Source organism: Odocoileus virginianus, chromosome 6 (assembly GCF_023699985.2).
Source record: "Odocoileus virginianus isolate 20LAN1187 ecotype Illinois chromosome 6, Ovbor_1.2, whole genome shotgun sequence".
Classification (NCBI taxonomy): Eukaryota; Metazoa; Chordata; class Mammalia; order Artiodactyla; family Cervidae; genus Odocoileus; species Odocoileus virginianus.
The window spans coordinates 73,207,711-73,227,045 of NC_069679.1; the positions used below are offsets into that span (position 1 = coordinate 73,207,711).

At 55.1% G+C, this 19,335-nt stretch overlaps 1 protein-coding gene across 4 annotated transcripts; it reads right to left on the reverse strand.

Moving 5' to 3' along the window:
- Positions 1-446: 446 nt before the first annotated feature.
- Positions 447-16,519, reverse strand: RPS6KL1 (ribosomal protein S6 kinase like 1). Of its 4 annotated transcripts, XM_020906914.2 has the most exons (11): positions 16,368-16,518; positions 14,686-14,970; positions 13,213-13,337; positions 12,177-12,269; positions 6,543-6,590; positions 6,025-6,157; positions 4,478-5,089; positions 3,948-4,037; positions 3,722-3,804; positions 2,224-2,319; positions 447-1,974 (listed from the first exon to the last, which is right to left on the reverse strand). In XM_020906914.2, the coding sequence occupies exons 2-11, from the start codon at positions 14,948-14,950 to the stop codon at positions 1,864-1,866; spliced, it is 1,656 nt and encodes a 551-aa protein (XP_020762573.2). In that variant the 5' UTR covers positions 14,951-14,970; positions 16,368-16,518; the 3' UTR covers positions 447-1,863. The 4 variants fall into 4 exon arrangements, with proteins under 4 accessions (XP_020762573.2, XP_070325737.1, XP_070325738.1 ...); XM_070469636.1 differs by lacking the exon at positions 3,948-4,037 and having other exon boundaries at positions 16,368-16,519; XM_070469637.1 differs by lacking the exon at positions 2,224-2,319 and having other exon boundaries at positions 16,368-16,519.
- Positions 16,520-19,335: the final 2,816 nt, after the last annotated feature.

Genomic DNA, 19,335 nt, shown 5'->3' on the forward strand with positions numbered 1-19,335 from the left:
TAGTGCTTCATATGGTGCTTGGAGGTGGTCTGGCCTGACTTAGTGTAATAGAAGGAACAGACTTGTGAGCGTACTCCACCAGGCTCTGGCCAGGTCCTCTCATTTACCTCCTTGAATTCCAGTCTTCTCAGCAGGAGCCACCATGTGTTCAAGGGGTCACTGTGAGGATTGCCCCCTCCCCCCAACCCCCACAAGCACCATGACCATCTTTGAAGACTTTCTTGTTTTATATCCCACAGAGCCCAGTGTCCCCTACATGCTGGGACTTTTCTGTGGGTTCACAGCTGCTCTGTGGGGTACAGGCTGGCATGCTATCCACTACCAGCCCTGCTTCCTCCTTCCTAGCAGGTTCCAAACACACTCCTGGTTATCATGGAGCTCCTCCTCCTCTATTCCGATTCTCGCAGGGCCCCTCTCATTGCGTTAATGAGGCAAGGACACCAGAGGCAAGAGCAGGCTTTATTGGAGTGGGGGTGGAGGAGGCGGGCAAGCCCAGGGAGAGCCAGCACCTCCCTGTGTCCTTGGCCTCAGGCTCATCCCAAGGACCTCCCTGCAGCACAGGCCCCCAGCCCTTCACAGCCAGGACTGGAGGGCGGTGTCAGAGATGCCGCCTGGTGTGATGGAGACTCAGGCGAGAAGGAGTTGTGGGCAGAGGTCTATGGAAGTTTCTGTCTTGGATTCCACACCTCAGTGACAGGGTGAGTCCTGAGAGGAAGAAGGGGGCCCCCAAATCTGGGGAGGGAATTATCTTTAGGGGTAACTACTTATCCTAGCTCTTCAGAGACCAGAAACTTCTTGCTTCTGGCTAAAAGCTTGGGCAATCATTCTGGGTGTTGCATGGTTTCATTTCAAAAGGAAATGAAGTCACAGTGGGTAGTGGATTGAGTGGACCCTCAACACTGAAATGCAAAATGGTAAACAGGACAAATGTCCAAGAAGGGAATCCTAGTGGAGACAACTTTCCTTCAAGTGGCTTCAGGCTGGAAACAGAATCCTGGTTCCCCCGGCTCAGACCCACGGGCCAGGGTTTGCTTTCTCTCCACGTGAGTGGGCTAGCTGGGGAAGGGAGCTCTTTATTCTGTTTTCAAAACTTCTGTAAGTGGCAGAGCTGTGCCTTCCCCTCTTTCTTCCCCTTCCTCCTTATCCTTATTTTCCTCCCCTCCTTTCCTTTTGCTCTCAAAGGTCTGTAATCACAAGATAAGCGGCATGGTCAGGAGGGGATGGGTTGTCCTGTCCCTCCCGCTCCACCCCATGTCCACTACAGACTTCTTCCCTGCTTCCCCACCTCCCCCATCCCCTGGGGAAATAGCCTTTGATAGAAGGGTCACACTGGTTGCGTGGCTAAGATGACCAACTAGGACAGCCCTGGTTTGGAGCCAGGAAGCCAGGGGACTAGTATCCTGAGATGAGTCTCCAGAGACATCCTGAGTGGGGTGCATGGCAGATCACAAGTCAAGAGTTCTCGGCTCAGCAGGTGGTCAGTAGCTCAGAGCTAATGCCAAGGAAGGCACCTTTTAATGGCAGGTCCGAGTTCAAGGTACAGGGTGTAGACACAGCAGGTGACTGTTGACTGATGGGCGAAGGATGGACAGGTGGAGACGTTCAAGCTGCCTAACAGGCTGAGATCTTTGTCCCTCAGCACCAACTAGAAAGCATTTCTCTGAGAGGTGGCTAGGGGAGTCCACAGGCCCTTCCTGGTCAGTGGCGATGAGACTGCTGAGGCCCAAGGGTGGGGTCCTGACCAGGAAAGGCAAAGCTGCCTTGCATTCTTTGCCTGTGGGCCACTGATGGGAGGTGGCAGGCAAAGAGACAAGAGGAGATCCAGACCAATCCGGCCACCCTGATTGCCGATGCCACACCCTCCTACCCCACCAGTTTGCTCCACTGGATGGAACTGAAAAAGGGGTGGGCCTTGAGCTTGTGGACACCGTCTCCTCCAGAGCCCAGGCGCTGGGCCGGATCGAACTGCAGCAGCTGCGGAGAAAAGCTCAGTCAGCCCTGGGCAGGCCGGCCAGACCCCCGGAATCCCATGCTACCCTGGTGGGGGAGGCGGACATTGGTGTTTGGCCACTGAGATATAGAAATTTGTTGGTCCTGGGACCCTCCTGCTCCCACACCAGACACCTAGTACATGGGGTGAGTTGTTCACACACAGGGCTCTGTCCTCCCTTCTGTCCACCCTCAGGCCAAGAAGGCGCCACTGGGAGGCCACCTGCACCTCACCTCAGTCAGCAGGGAGGCCGCCGGGCCACTGAGCTGCTCTGGCAGCTGCAGCTGGGTGTGGGGCTGGATTCCTGAGGGGTGGCTCTGGGACAGCGCCTGGGAAGACACGGGGAGGTGGCCCCCAGGAGTCTGTACACTCCAGTGGCGGCCGAGATTTTATTTCTTCCCCCTGTGTCACACCTCACAGGCACGGTCATCACTCTGTCGCCCTCTGCTTTGGATCTGCTGCCTGCCGGGCTGAGGAAGTGCCTGACACCTGTGATCCCTAGTTTCTGCAACAACCTTCAAAGTAAGCAATTGGCATCCCCATTTTAAGGGCAAGAAGCAGGCTCTGAGAGGTCGACAGATCTGTGCTGATTTCAGGGCTTGAACCCAGGCCCCTGTGGCTCCAAGCTTGCTGGAAGCACCGGCCTTGGGTTGCCATCGGGGCAGGCACTCTATCAGGAGCAGCACTGAAACCTCTCTCCTTACAGAAAGCAAATCTCCATGGGCGGCTCCTTTGCCATGGCATGCTCCTGCCAGGGTCAAGGCAGGGCTGTGGTGAGACAAGAAGGCAGGACCTATCTGTGCTCCAGAAGGGTGCAGCTGCAGGGAGCAGAGAGGTGTGTCTGGAGGTCAGGAAGACAGGCAAGAAGCCACCTGGAGGAAGGCCAGGAGCCCTGAGCTGGACAGGTGGGAGGGCCCCAGCTAATAGGAGAGAACCACTCTGGGAGGTTGTTTCGCAGCCAGGGCTCTCAGAGGCCCTGGCCTCGGGACCAAAGCAGGAGGCAGCCAGGAGTGACCGGTCAGCTCTGAACTTCCGGTTACACTGCGTCCTCTAGGGCACTTTCTGCTCAAATGGAGCTTGGCCTCTCCCTGATGTCTGATTTAACCGGCCCCAGGTGCAGCCCTGAGCTCATGGGGGAGGACAGAGAGCTGAGCCCACCACCCTGAGCAAGGTGCTTGCGAGGGAAACTTCAAGCTCTGGGTCGACCCAGGCTGGACAGGGCAGCTGCTGGCCTGGGATGATGGAGACCCTCTCTCTGGCCTTCCAGCCAAAGTCTGGGAGTCACAGCTCTGAAGGGTGTGGATGGGGGGACGTGGTGTGAGCAGTGGGGAGAGGAGGCCTGGGGGGATGATCCGAGGAAAAGGGCTGTGTCACACTCAGCCTCCCTCCAGAGCCAGGCCCAGGCGCCCTCTTCCAGGAACCTTCCCTGAGCACCGCAGCTCGACTCTCCCTCATCTAAGTTGACCGTCTCCCTAGCTATCGCCACTTGCCTGATGAGGGTTGGGGGTGCAAAGTGTGGCCAAGGCCTGGATGGGAATTGCTTCCTCCTTCGCGCATGGCCTCTGGGCTGGGGGAGAGGGGGCCTGTGCTGACAAGACATTGGGCCCAATGGCCAGGTCTTGAGCAATCAGGTAGGCTCAGCCCCCAACACTGACCGGTTGGACTAACCCCAGCCCACGCTATGCTCAGTGACACCCGCCAGGCTCCACACCCTGCCCGCACAGAGCTCACCGTCCCGGTCAGCAGTTCATACAGGAGAGACCCAAAGCTCCACCAGTCGCAGGCTTCGGTCAGCTCCGAAATCCCACCGACCTCTGCGGGAGCCAGAACGCAGCCTCGCTGAGCGGGCAGGTCTCCCCTCAACCCCTTCCCCCCCACCCCCACCCCGGGATGTGCCTGTCCCCGGGCCCCACCCACGCCCAGACGCCCAGGGGCTGCCCCGCCCCTCCCTTCTTGCCTGGGGCGCTGTAGAAGTTTCGCGAAGCCTCCCTGCAGCACTGGGGCTCCACCTCTGACCACTGGCCAAAATACGTGAGCCGGATGTGGCCTTGTCATCCCGCGCGTGTGCAGGGAGGAGCCAGAGGGGGCGAGAGCTGCAGTGAGTCATCCTGGAGCCTTTGGCGTGGGGCAGGGGACCCCAGGAGCCAGTGGGCTGTGCTGGGCAGAGGTTCCCTAGGGGCACGGCCCCTCCACCCCGAGGTCCCCGGGATAACCTGGTCTTCACAGGAGCGGCTGCCCCGGAGCAGGGTGGGGAAAAGGGTCTGCTTTCCAAGCTCAACCACGGCCAGCCAGGCGGGCTTGGCCGAGGCCTTCCCGAAAATGTAGGGGGTGGGGGTGCCTCAGGGGAACAGGCAGATAACGTCTGCCTCCTCTTGGCTCTGGGGAAATCTCAAGGCTTTGGGGGCCTCCTGCCTGCCTGAGGGGTGGGGTAGGGTTAGGGCCCGCTCCTCTGCCCCCAGCCCCCCACCCCCAGCCCGGGGCACCTACCAGCCTGGTCCAGGAGCAGATTCCGGGGATTGAGGTCCCGGCACAGCACCCCTTGCTGGTGCAGCGCCTCCAGGGCCAGCAGTGTCTCGGCTGCCCACTGCCTCACCTGCTCCTCCTTCAGACTCCAGGCGCCCCCGCCGGGCACCGGGCTGGCCCCTCGAGAGGCCGAGGGGTGGCTCGGACCTCTGCCTCGGCCGCAGCCCCCCAGCACCCGGCCGGCCCCGGCCCGAACCCAAGGGAGCCCCCAAGGGGGCGTGGGCTCTGAGCTCCGGCCAGGTCCTCGCCTGGCCTGGCAGGGCAGGCGGCCACCGGGGGCCTTTGGAAGGTCCCAGAAGCAGGCGGTGCTCGTCCTGGCGGGTGCTTCACCCCCAGCCTCTCTCTGGGGTGTAACGAATGCCGCACCCCTGGCTGGGGTGGGGCTCTGAGAAGTCCACGGAGGCTTCAGAGGGATTCCGTCCTGCAGGCGGGTGTGTCCCGGGGGCACCTGAGCCGGGGTCCCGAGGCTGAGGTGGGAGTTTAGTGGAGCCTTCGTCTTCTCCAGGCTGGAGCCAGACCCCGTCCCAGACTGCTGGGGGTGCGGCTGGGAGAGCAGGTGGGACCAGAGTGTGCCTCCTGGGCCGAGCAGAGGGAGCCGAAAAGGTGGGGACGGGAGAAGAAATGAGTGTGGACGCATTTTTGTCCCACACCTGCTCCCTCTCTGTCTTGGGCACAGACCCTCTGCCTTCAGGTCCTCACTTGGCTCTCTCCCCTCCGGAAGCCCAGGATGCCCTCTCTCCTCCTCTCCACCCACCCGTGATGGGGCCCCAGGCTCACAACCTGGCACAAAAATAGGTGCTTAACCCCTAAGGAGATGTAAATTATTCTCTAATGTCCTTGGTCTAGGTGACGGGTTCTCCGGTGTTCCATGTATTATATATTTTTCAAAAGGAGAATCCTGGAGAAGGGCATGGCAACCCACTCCAATATTCTTGCCTGGAGAATTCCATGGACAGAGGAGCCTGGAGGGCTGCAGTCCACGGGGTCACAAAGAGTCGGACTTGACTGAGCGACTAAGCACAGCACAAAGGGAGAATGGTGTCGTCAATTTAATTAAGTAAAACAAAAGAAGGCTAGGCATGGATCTGTGATGACTATATGTCATGATCCAGAGAGGTGTACCTCATTGAAAACAAAACAAAAAAAATCCTAACTGATCAATAAATATCTGCTGTGGCCCAGTTCCTGTCCTTACAGCTTTGGCACCATCATCCCATGTGGCCACTCGGAGGGGTGGGCACAGACTAGAAAAGTGAAAAGAGCCAAGACTGGGGGAGGTGACAAACGGGACACCTGCATACGTGCCCTCATTCACCCAAGACGTGAACATCCTCCCAGGATGTCCCCTGCCCCCTGGCATCACTGAGAAGCCCATAGCAGGCTGGTCCTGCCTTCACCCTCCAGGCAGGCTGGGCCTGTGGCTGGTCACCAAGCTCAGCATTTCAAGGGGATGAGGCAGGACCACCTCCCAAAGGCCTGAGGAGCTGACGTGGCCCCCGGGGCCCGCTCACCTTGCACGTGCTCCAGGTGCAGGAAGATGGAGTCCTCAGTCACAAAGTACCGCAGCAGCTGGGTCATGTAGGGGACACCGTGCGGGATGATGGTCAGCCGCTCCCGGCTCGCCACGTGGCACCTGGACAAGCCCTGAGGAGGGGGCAGGCCAGGCAGATAAGCTGGGGGCCAGCCAGAGGCCACTCTGCTCTTCAGGGGCAACCAGATGAAGTGTGGGAGCCCCCCGAGGAGCAGCTGCCTCCCCCCAGTTCCTGTCCTGACCCTCAAGCCTCTTCCCACCATGGAAGGCAGGCCCTCCCCTCCCTGTCTGGCCAAGGGTAAGGCAGTATATGTGTATGTGTTTCTGGGAAGTTGGGCACATGCCCGGGGTGCAGAACTAGCAGCTGTGGGATCTGGAGGGAACATGGGCTTCCCATATGGGTTCTGGGTAGAGGCTCCCCAGAGGGCAGGGGTTTCCAAGAGCTCCGAGAAGGTCCCAAGGGGAAGGAGGAATGGCAGGGGGTGGGGTGGCACCTGCCTTCACCACGAAGGTCCCTCCAGTCGCTAGGTCCTGGACCAGCTGCACCTGCAGAGGTCCAGGAGGCACTAGTCAAGGCACAAGCTAGTTCCCGGGGCTCCACGCCCCCACCCCCCACCCCCGCCCAGGCCCCGTGCTCCTCCACCCACGCTAGGCAGGGACATCAGGCTTTGGTGGTACAGAGTATATGCCCTCTTCCACCAACATGACCCTGAACCTGTCTGATTCATCTACCCTCGTTAGACCTGCAGGTCAGCTCAGGTACCACCTCCTCCAGAAAGCCTTCCCAACCTCAGATTGGGCCAGGACTCCTAACCTGTCTGCAGTGCTCTCTGGGCTTACCCCCATCACACTGTGTGTGATTTCCTGTTGCTCCACTGGGCTGTGAGCTCCAAGAGTTCAGGGACCATGCTGCCTAGCTCTGTATTCCCAGAGCCCTGCACTGCACAGGGAGGTAGTCAGAGCTTCTCACACGAGTAGTGAGTGGTCCATCCTGCAGGATCTGAGGGTGGCATGGCTGGAAGGGACCTCAGGACCAGTCACCTTCTCTCAACTTTTATTTTATAGGTGAAGAAGCCAAGGCTCTGAGAATGTAGCCCCAGTGGTGCCTGAAACCATGTGGGCTTGGCGAGCTCCTTCAGGTCGCACCCCCTGCCCCCCACCCCCAGTGGTGCGATGGTCTTATTCTTGGACTCTGTCTTTGGCAAGCAACCCATTCCTTCTCCTGTTGGTTTTGCTTGGTGGCAGTGGTCTGCAATTGCAGGGCCAGAGCCTTGTTTGGAGCTGGGCCCTAGACTCATCTCCATTATGGGCAGGGGCGAACCCCAGCCATAGGAGAGGACCTGTCAGGGCAGAAAGGTGGAAGATTCAGCCCAGACGGGGGCACATGAGGGCAAGACCAGCACCCTGGGTCAGAGCAGTCCCTCCTTCAGAAGGCCATTAAGAGGATGCTGCTAAATCAGACAACTCAAGTAGGCGGCAGCTCGAGCCTGCCATATAACATGCTCTCTATAGTCTTTGCTGATGACTATTAATATCAGCACAGGGAAATTTGTGTATAGTACTACTCTGTATAGTATTATTATAGTATAGGATAGTATTATACTGTATACTGTATAGTATTACTCTGTGCTAAGGGCCTTATCTAGTTTACTTCATTTTATTCTTACAGCCCTATAAGGTGAGTATTTCTGTGCTGTTCTGCTGTGCTCAGTCATGTCTGACTCTCTGAGACCCGCCAGGCTCCTCTGTCCATCCGATTCTCCAGACAAGAAGACTGGAGTGGGCTGCCATTTCCTCCTCCAGGAGATCTTCCTGACCCAGGGACCAAGCTCACGTCTTTTGTGTCTCCAGCATTGGCAGGCAAATTCTTTATCACTGCGCCACCTGGGCAGCCCCAAGTATTACTAGTGACTCATTTTACTGATGAAGAAATCGAGGTTCAGAGAGGTAACGCTGACTGCAGTCCCACAGAGCTGGGATGCGAATCCAGATGGGCTGACCCAGGAGCCTTGAAGACATAACTGAAATCAGGGACACAACTAGGTGACCTGGCACATGCCTTCTGCTCTGGGCCTCAGATTCCCCGTCATCAGCGAGATGAAGGTGGTGGACTCTGAGGGCTGGGGCATCAGGAGTGAGGTACCCCTTCTGACCACTAGAGGTCTCTCCCCCAACAGCCGGAGACGAAGTCCAGCCTGATCCCGGCTCCTCCGCCCAGTGTGTTTCAAAGAGAGAACTCTGGGGTCATTTAGGATAACACGGTTTCCCACAAGTGCTGACACCCCGGATAATTCCCCACTGCCTCTTGCCAAGTGGGATTCCCCACCACCTTGTCCTGGGCAAGGCTTCTCGTTTACAGATTAAAAAAAAAAAAACCCATCAGGGAAGGTCAGGGAGGCCAGAAACAAAACTTGATCAGTACACTGAAACCGTATGTTAAAAAAGAAAAGAAAAAATACATACACACACACACACACACACACACACACACACAAGAATCAAGAAATTAGGCCAAACCATTAATGCTGATGATCTTGGAATGAGGTAGGATGGTGGGCAATATTTGTTGTTGTCACTGTTGTTTCTGGCCACACTGAAAGCCTTGCAGGATCTTAGTTCTCCAACCAGGCATCAAACCTGTGCCCCCCTGCAGTGGAACTGCAGAGTCCTAACCACCTGGATAACGAGGAAATTCCCATTTATTGTTTCAAACTCTTTTCTTTTACATCATATTTCAAAAGGGTACAAAAGGGGCATCCCCCCCGCCCCATTAAACCAAGCAAACAAAACAAAACAAAAAACCCCTTCCTCTTTTGTTCTGTGCTATGGGAGACAGAGCACTGGTTTGTCACTTGACCTCTATGAGCCTCAGTTACATTCTCTGTAAAAGAATGATTAAAATGCAGCAGCACTGCGCAGGAGGACTTTCTGCTGTGACAGAAATATTGTCTATCTATCCAATATAGAAGGCATGAACCACATGTAGCTATCAAGCCTTTGAAATATATTGGGTGCCACTGAGAGAATATTTAATTAAAACTGGACTTCCCTGGTGGTCCAGTGGTTATGACTCTGCGCTTGCACTGTGGAAGGTCTGAATTCAATCCCCACTCGGGGAAGTTCTACATGTCACATGGTGCAACCAAAAAAAGGTTTTTTTAGTAGTCTTACGGGCTTCCCAGGTGGCACTAGTGGTAAAGAACCAGCTTGCCAATGCAGGAGACATAAGAGACTTGGGTTCAGTCCCTGGGTTGGGAAGATTCCCTGGAGGAGGGCATGGCAACCCACTCCAATACTCTTGCCTGGAGAATCCCCATGGACAGAGGAGCCTGGTGGGCTACAGTCCATGGGGTCACAAAGAGTCGGACATGACTGAAGCAACAATTCCATTCCATTTCATGTGGCTGGTGACTACTATATCTGACTGTACAGTATAACCCTTCTTCCCCTGCAGGGAGACCGAGTGGGTTTAATGCAACAGCTGTGCCAACTACAATGGGCCTTACAGATGCCAGGTGAGATTGCTATCTGGAAGGTATAAGGCAGTTCTGAGTGCCAGCTCCCCCATCTTTTTAAAAAAGGAAGTCTCTTTTTTAAAAACTAAAACCCACTGAGCTCTCGGGATGTGAGGACAATTAAAACTTTGGTAAAACAGATTAACCCCTTCTTTTAAAATGTCCACAGTGTCAAGGCCAGGAGGACTCCCTCCTGGAGCAAACAAATCCAGAAGTTTCAAATAGGTTCTCAAGCACGAAGGTCCAAAGGGGCTGTTCATGTGTGCCAGTGGGCAGGGCAGGAAAGGGGAAGGGCTAGCGCCTCATTAAAGCGGGCAGCCCTTCCTTGGCCCCGGGCTGACAGGCCGGAATGTGAGCCTGCACTTCCAGATCCTCTCATTTCTCAGGAGAAGTAGGAAACTTGGACTTTCTTTATGAAACCTGCCAATTTTTAAATGCTGATAAATAGTAATAATTTTAAAAACACCCTTGTGTTTGAGCCAAAAACACAGAAGGGACTTGGCTGTCCTTCTCTTTCTTCCCCATTCCGGACTCAGGGCCTGGCTCATGGACGAAGCTCAGCAAATAGCCAGTGTTGTCTCCCAAGCCCACCAAGGCTCCCCAAGAGCAGAGCCTGGGCATCCTGGCCAGCTGCCCACCTAGTCCCTGTCCTACCCACCTCACTGTTCTCTGCCACCCCCAGCCCTGCAGCTATCTCTGCTGGCCCCAAGGAACCCCTCTTCGGCCCTGGGAACCCTCACGGTGGGACCTCTCTGGGGGCACTCAAGGCTTCCTCAATGGGGCCCTTTGCTGCTCTGAGTCTGGGGGCTGCTGCAGACTGGCACTGCTCTGCCAACCACCCGCCCTGGTCTGTCTGGGCACGGCGATGGAATGAAAAGCAGTGACATCCATCCAGGCCTGGCTGTAGGCACCTGGGCCCAGTGGCCCTAATATCTCTCCTAATTTGGGAGACTGATTTTCCTGGCTTGTGAATGACACAGGAAAAGGCCACAGGATTTTACGAGGGATGTGGAGTGGCTAAGTTGAGTGCTCAAGAAAGGATAATAAAGGAAAAAAGAGGGCACTTGTAAGACAGAACGGTTGGGCTTGGCCTGAATCTGTTTTTCCCATATGCACAGGCCTTGGAATAGAGGATTCCAAAAATGCTTTGCACATGTGTGTCTGGGGTTAAACAAATTCAAATTCGGGGAATTCTGTCACAGACCTCCCTCTTGGAGATTCACTGTGTACATTTGCATCCTCAAAGCCTGAAACTTCCTAGAATTAAAGCAATGAAGTAATGTAACTTTAACTCACTGTTTCTAAAGCTTATTTGACCCAGAACCCCTCTCTCCATAACACCATTGGTTCAGTGGGATCCCACACGGGCAAACAGTGGTGGCTGTCGCCTTCTCGGCCTGCCCATGGGGGCGGCTGAGCCACGTGGATGAATGCAGTGGGCGGGAAGGGCTGGGCAGATGGAAGCTGGCTGGGCCTTGGCTGACAGACCAGGCGCCTGCTCCAGGGACCGGGGAGCAGCCGCTGGAACGAGGCCAGGGATGGGAAGCCTGCTTGCCGCTGACCCACTCTTGTCATCAGGCTTCAGCCATCAAACTTGCATCAAACACTTTAGTGTGTGCCAGGCTTTTCCCAAAAATTATTTCACTTTAGTTCCCACATCCCGCTGGGTGGGAGGGTGCGGGTGGGTGGGAGGATCCCTTCTCCACTTCCAGATGAGAAAACCGGTGCCCAGAGAGGGCAAAGAGCTTGCCTGGGGCCACGCGGTGCCCGTCCAGACAGCACTTCATCCTCGGCGGCGTGTGAAGAACACACACCAGTTCTTTTTTCTCTGCCAGCTCCCACACCCGCCCAACTCCCCCATGAGTGTCTTAAATCACAGATGCCTGGGTTCAACCCTAGAAATTCTCACTCGGTGGGTTTGGGATGGGGCCCAGGCATCTGTGTGGTTAGGAAACTCCCCCAGGTGATTCTGATGAACAGTTCAGTTTGAAAAAAAAAAACAAACAAACACTTCAGCAAATACTCCAGCTATCTCGGGTCGGGGCGGAGAGCAATTGAATACTGGCTCAAATCTCATTTGACCCAACCTGTCTGTCCTGCTGAGTGTCCAGGTCCAGTTTGCGCTTTCGACTCCTGTCTGCCCTGAATTAAGGGAGCCAATCCCGGACGGGGGGACCTCGGGAGAAGCCAGGAGACAGAGGGCAGAGCTGCCAAGGCCCTGGACAAGGCAGGTTTCTAGCGATGAGTACATTCCTGCCCCAGGAACCTCTGGGCTGGGCTTGGCGGGGGAGACTCTTGGTTGCAGCCTTGGAGGAAGCGGGAAGCGGGGGCGCGCGAGGCTGCACAGGCTGGCCGGGTGCCCCTGCGGCTTCTGTCCTCAACTGCCGAGGGAGCGGTTCTGTGTCTGAACTGGAGGATCTGTGGAGAGGCGCTGTCTGCCTCTGCGGCTTCCTCACTTTTTCCTTTCCGGGGCTGGTGTGTGCTGGGCTGGAGGAGGGGTGGGCACCCCTGGACCCGGCTGCCCTTCTCCGCTTGGACCCCCTGACCCCTTTCCAGCACCGGCCACACCTGGTCACACACGTCGTGTCCTCCCACACCTTGGGCGTCGCTCGCTCACCTTCTCGATGACCCCGACCACCTTGCAGCCCCTCAGCTGCTCCAGGGCAGAGCTCAGCGTGCGGATGGGCCGGAGCCTCAGGCTGCTGAAACCCTGCAACGGCAGGAGAGAACCCCGCGGTGGCCTCAGGGTCACAGCCTCCTCACCTGGCGGCAGGCAGGGCCTCAGCCTGCCAGGAGACCAGTGGCCTCAGAGGGCAGGACTGGGGTGCGGGCAGACCCCCACATCACAGAGACAGACCGAGCGGAGAAGCTGACCTTGGTCCAGGGTGGCCAGGCCACCCTCTCAGCCTAGCGCCCCCCCAGCCCTCCTTCCAGGCCCAGGGAGTCCTCAGAAACCCCCTCTTAAAAGCGCCAACCACACGAGGCAGATGCTCCCACGGGTGGGTAAATAACCCGGGCAACAGGCCTCAAAGACCAAGGCAGGCCCAGGTATCTGCACTGGGGGAAGCATCTTACAAGGTGCATCAGACCTAGAAGGAGTGTGTATGTGCACACCTGAGGGCTTCAGAAGTGTGCGTACATTCTCAACCCTCTCTGAGGGCCCGCTGGGTCAGGATGTGGGGAGAGGATTTGTGCACATTTGTATATGCATGTATTCACGAGCATGTATATGCACATGGGTATTCATGTCTGTGTATACGCATGTGGGTATTCATGTCTACTCCAAACACTCATTGCAGCCCAGCCGAAAAGCACTCTGGCAGCCTGAGTGTGTACACAGGTGAGCGTGTGTATGGGCTGTGTGTGAGGGTGAGGAGCTGCCTCTGTGTGTGGGTCTCCTCTGTGAGAGTGCTAGACTGGACTGGAGATGATTCACTAAGTGTTAGAATATGAATGAGCTACGGAGAGTGTGGGAGAGAGGGAGGAAGCCAGGAGGAGGAGGGCAGGGGGGCAGCCCCGGGACACGTGCCAGCCTGCCTGTGCTCTCCACCGTCTGCCCTGCCGGGGATGGCAAGGCGACAGCTCCCTGGCCTGGGGGGTGGGGGCCTCAGCCCTCTCCCCATGAAGCCCTCAGGCCTCTGGGGGCTCCTCACCTCATCAGGGCTGGCTCCACTGCCCAGCGTCCTCTGCAGGTGGCAATTAAAGATCTCCTCCGCCCGCCGCAGGTATTTGGTTATCTTCAGCTTGACAGCCTCACACCTCTCCTTGTTGGGGTCGACTGTGGGGAGAAGGGGTCAAGAGGACCCCGCCAGCCCTGGGAGGAGGCAGGGGTTTGGGCTCCCATTGCCCATGCTATGCCCCCCACAGGAGGGCAAGGCCTATTTCTGAGGCTGGTCAGTGGATTCTGACCCCACATCTGTACTTGGGTCCTCTTCTGGGTGGCAGAGCAGCAGGGGAGGAGGAGGAAGGATGGTGGCAGGAGAGACTAGGAGCCAGGGGGGCCCCTCGGACTACCGCACTTTACCAGTTGGCACCCACCACCTCCTGGCCACTGTCACACCCTGGGAAGGAATGGAATGGAGTTTCCCTGTCTGTTTTTTACAGAAGGAAGGAGAAGCCCCCCAGAGAACACACCTTCGGCTATCTTTGATGTCCAGTGTGAAAGAGGCCAGAACAGGCATTGGGCCTGGAGGGTAAAGGTGTTCATGGGACAGGCATGAAGCCAGCAGTTGAGAGGCAGCATCAGTGCAGGGTCCAGAAGTGTGAATTGGGACCTGACTCTTACCCCTGGGCTGGCCATCAAGGCCCTCGGGTGTCTCCAACTGGCCTCAGGGCCAGCCTCTCCCACAGCTTGGAAATGCCTCCCTTTGCCCTGAACAGGCCTCCCCTCTTACCTTCAGGCCTCTGCCTGTGTTCTCTGCCTGCCCCCTCTCTCTCCCCCTCCAGGCTCTTCAGCTGGACAGCACGCCTACCATTCTTCAGTGCTCAGATTAGGGTTTTGACTTTTAGAAAATGCCCTGTGCCAGGCTTGCAGGCAAGCCTCAGTCTCCCTCTTCCCTCCCTTTACTTCCTCCACATTGTCCTCGCCACCTGAGACTATAATTGTCCATCATCAACTCATCAGTCTTCCGCCATTAGAATGCAAGTACCCAGAGGGCAGGACCCCAGCCCAGCCCCAGGGATAGGAGGGCTTAGTGGGCCAAGCTTACAGCCTCTGGAGCCCAAACTGTTCAAATCCCAGCTTTGTCACTTGATAGCTGTGGAGTCTTTTTTTTTATTTTTATTTTTTAGCTGTGGAGTCTTAAGCAAGCTATTTAACTGCCCTGTGCCTCAATTTCCTCATCTGGAAAGTAGGAATAAAAATCATTCTTGTATATTTGGAAGTACATGCCAGAACATCCACAGTGGTTTGTATTACTGTGAATCAGAAATGAATTGATACAGGTAAAGTCCTTAGACCAGTGCCTAGTGTAAAGGAACTGCTTTATAAATGAAGGCTATTCTTATCAATACTACTGTCCTTCTCATGGGTCCTGCAGGGCCAGCGCAGAGCCCTGCTTACCCAGCACAGATGGACAGATGACAGGATGAGCCCTTCCTCAGCCCCTGCCCAGCCCCAGCCTCACCATGCATGCCTCGGAGGAGAACGTCCACGCCGTTCTGGTAGTGGTTGAAGGCGGCCTCATAGTCCTCACTGACGTCACGCTCCAGGGCCAGCCGGATCTGAGTGGCTGCGTCCACCAGGTAGTCGTGCTTAGTCATGTCAGCTGCCCCGGGAGCCACCCGGTTGCAAATCTGCTCCAGGTACACTCGAGCCTGGGACCGAGCTCGAGAGCAGGGCTCGGGCTCCGGGCCAGGGCCAGGAGGGCACTCACAGGCCACAACGCTCATGGCTGCCCTGGGTCAGGGACCTGGAATGAGCAGAGGCATTAGGAAGAACCCAGTTGGGGACAATGACCCGTCTGTACCCTGGTTTCTTCCACTAGTGTTGTGGAGACTGATACTCACCTCCAAGGGCCGGAGGGATCAGAGCTAATGGGGGTAAAATCCCTCAGTAAGCCAGATCTTTCCCAAGTGGTGGCCATAACACAGTAAAAACGTGCTTTGGGCTCTGAGTTGTTTTTACTATTCTTTACATTCAAATTCAGTTCAACAAGTATTTCTGGAGCACCTACTATGTGCTGAGCATTGGAGAGAGCTGAAGATATTTGTGACTCAGAGCTGCCTTCAAAGGGCCTCTGTGCCCATTAAACATATGCAGGTCACCATACTTTGAGGCTGAAGCAAAAGCCCGGGGCCCAAAGGCCATTTCTTATATTGTGCCCTGTTCACCCCTCACTCCTCCTCCCATGGAAATCTCACTTATCCTTCAGGGTTTGGCTCCATGGTACCTCCCGGAACAGGAGGGATTGCCCCTGCTTTATTTAATTTCCCTTGGTCCCAAGATCAGTGTGGCCAGGGAGTGAGGACCCCCAAGGAGCCAGGAGGAGAGCTCGGCACAGGGCTTGGCCTTAAAGACTGCAGACAAATGAAATGACTGACTGGCAGACTCAGTACCACTCTGGATGGAATTAGATGAATGAGGTCAGAGCCCAACCAGCCCTAGGGAGGGGATGGCTCTGTCCCCCTGGCTCTGCTCTGAGAAGTCCAGGAGGCCACGTGGCCTTCAGGGACCGGACAGCAGCTCCACCCTGAGCAGCAAGTGATACAAGTGGCCACCAGGGTTAGAGCAGTGGCGGAGGAAAGGAAAGAGCTCAGAGAGAGGCCAGAAAGCTGCCTCTATCCTTCCCTGCAGCCTCTGCACCTTTGCTCTCTCAGGCCTCATTGGGAAGGGGCAGGGCCCAAATCCCAGGTCATTTCTACTTCTGTGGAGAGAGGGAAGAGAGAACAGGATGGGGACTGGGGCCGGGAGGAAAACCCACATCGCCAAGCCAGCGGGCAGCTGAGCCCCGGCCAGGACGCGGCCAGGAGGTGGAGGAGGGGAGGAGGGAAGCCGCGCCCTTCCCATTCGGCCGTCACCAGCGCATGCAGCTCGGAGGCCGGTGATCATAGGCACCCTGGTCGGCAGTGTGTGCTGCTCTGAGTCAGGGCCTAGCTTCACTGTCCACCCGACGGGCCGGGTCCTCCCAGACAGAGCTGCAAAGCCGCATCTGGACCCAGAAAGACGTGCATCCAGCCCGCGAGTCCCCTGCACGCAAGGTGCACCGCCCCGTGAGGGTCGCCAAGGAAGGGGACTGGGGGAATGAGAGGTGAGGGCATCCTCTCCAGGGGAAGAGGGGAGGGAGGAGGAGCCAGGCTAACACCGTACCTGCCCGAGCCAGGAGCTCGGTCCGCGCGGCCGGACTCAGCCCTGCCGCCACCTACCCTTCGCCCACGCGGGGGACATAGCACCGCAGGCGGCTGCTTTCCGCCCTCCTCCCAGGTGCAGGGGTCTGGCCGGTGCAGCCTGGTCATTGGTTGAAGATGAGCTCATCCGCTATCGTTAGAATAAACCACCAATCAGCGCCCGGCTCGGCTTCTGCGGGCTCTTAAAGCCGCAGCGCCGGGAAAGCGGAGCTACGCGAGAGGGCATGGGGAGGGGATGGGGATGGGCAGGCGATGCGATGAGGATGGGGATGAGGGTGGAGATGGAGTTGGGGACGGGCAGGTGGGGTAGGAGCTGCGGAGAGTGGAGGTCGAGACTCTCTCAGGGATGCAGAAGGAGTTGCTTCGGAAGTTTAGGCCGACTAAAAGCACACGCGCCACTTCTGGGACTTTTCTCATTCGTTATTTCATGCATTTATTCAACTATTTGAATATGGTTGAAGATGGTGACTGCAGCCATGAAATTAAAAGACACTCCTTGGAAGAAAAGTTATGACCAACCTAGACAGCATATTAAAAAGCAGAGACATTACTTTGCCAGCAAAGGTCCGTCTAGTCAAGGCTATGGTTTTTCCAGTAGTCATGTATGGATGTGAGAGTTGAACGATAAAGAAAGCTGAGCGCCCAAGAATTGATGCTTTTGAACTGTGGTATTGGAGAAGACTCTTGAGAGTCCCTTGGACTGCAAGGAGATTCAACCAGTCCATCGTAAAGGAAATTAGTCCTAAATATTATTGGAAGTACTGATGCTGAAGCTGAAATTCCAATACTTTGGCTGCCTGATTAAAAGATCTGACTCATTAGAAAAGACCCTGTTGCTGGGAAAGATTGAAGGTGGGAGGAGAAGGGGACAACAGAGGATGAGATAGTTGGGTGGCATCACCAACTCAATGGACATGAGTTTGAGTAAACTTTGGGAGTTGATGATGGACAGGGAGGCCTGGCGTGCTGCGGTCCATGGGGTTGCAAGGAGTTGGACACGACTGAGCAACTGAACTGAACTGAACTGATTCAACTCTTTATTTATTTATTTATTTTTTTAGTTCTACCAGTTTATTGCTACCAACCCATCTCCCTCCACCCTCATGCACACATGCTCAGTCATGTAATCCCATGGACTTCAGCCCGCCAGACTCCTCTGTCCGTGGATTTTTCCAGGCAAGAATACTGGAGTGGGTTGCCATTTCCTTCTCTGTGATTCAACTATTTAAATATTATGTATTTAAAGAATACTGTGTGGGAGGAGCTAGATGGCAAGATACGGCAACTGAGTAGACAGTCTCTGCTCATATCTTCCTGGGGTTTACAGTCTAAGTGAGGGGACACAGGGATTAAAGAACTAAAGAATACTAAAAAATGATATTTCATTCCAGGTGTGAACAGAGTTTTAAGAGAGAAGCACCATAGGGGCCGTGAGACTCACAGCAAGGGGAGTGACCTAGTTTGGGGGTCAGAAGACCTTCAGGAGTGGGTGATTTCTGAACTGGACACACACACTTCACCGGCACCCTATTGCTGCCTGGACTTATACTGTTCTTCCCTAGTACACTTGCTCCTTGCTAGATATCATTCCATTCCCTTCTGATTCCTAGCACCTCCCCCCTCTCCTCACTCTCAGCCAAAGAGCATGCTTCTTCCATCCCTCAAAAACATGGAAACACAGACTGCTGCTCTGCCTGCTGGCCAAGTCTGCATCCACATACCATCTCCCCATCTCTTTCCGTAGATGACCTGTTTGTGCTCCATCAAAGGCCAACCTTCCCCTCAGGGTCAATCTTGTGCCATCACCCACTCAAGGAACCTCTTCCAGCAATTCTCCCCTCTCTTTCCTCCACCATTAATTTTTGGCTTCTACTGCATCCTTCTTTCCCATCTGAAACAAACATCATGCTGATTCTCGCATCTTGAAAACCATACAAAAGACATTCATGGCCTCACCTCTCCCCTCTCTACCACCCCAGGGGAGAAGAGAAATTGGAGAAGAGAAGCTACTTGCTGTCCCCAGTTTCTCTTCTCCCGGTCTTTCTTGAACTCTCTCTGATGAGGCTTTCTTCCCCAGCACTGGTCTGAAATAGATCTTTGTCATGTTACCATGACCTCTTGGTTGCTAAACCCAATGGTCATTTCTCGGTCCTCATCTTACTTGACCTCTTAGGAGCCTCTGAGACTCAGGGGATCACAGCCTTCTCTCCATGTGGTTTCTCCCCAGGCTTTCAGGACCCCCACTCACTGGTGCTGCCCCTTCTGTCTCCTGTGATGGCTTCTTCTCTCCCAGATGTCTGAGGGTCCCAGGGCTCAGGTGTCCTAGATGCTTGACATCTTTGTTCTCCCTGTGCTTACTTTCTTGATGAGGGATTGCACTTCATCTCATTATTTGAAATAGTGTTATTCTATATGTTAATAATTCTGTGCATCTATTTACAGATATTGTATATCTTCTGTATCCCTTAGCCCTCACTTCTCTACTAGACCTAAATATTTAGAAGTCTAATAAAACACCTCAAATTCAACAAGTCTGGAACCTTGAAAACAGAATGCTGAGTGAAAGAAGCCAGACATAAAAGGCCACATGTTGTACCATTCTATCTATATATAATTTCCAGAAATAGGGAAATTCATAAAGACAGAAAGTAGATGTCAAGGAGTGGGGAATGGGGAGTGGATAGTGGGTATAGGTCTTTTGAGGGAGTCAACGAATTTTCTGGAATTAGATAGTGTGGTGGATACACAACTCATGAATATACTGAGAAGCATCGAAGCCACATTTTAAAGAGGTGAATTTTATGATATGTGAATTATAATCAATAAAAAAAATCATCATAATGAAAAAGAAAAACAACTGAATTCTTGATCGTCCCCCACCTGAAACCTTATCCACCTAAAGCCCCTTCTGCTCTTCCAGCCCCATCCTT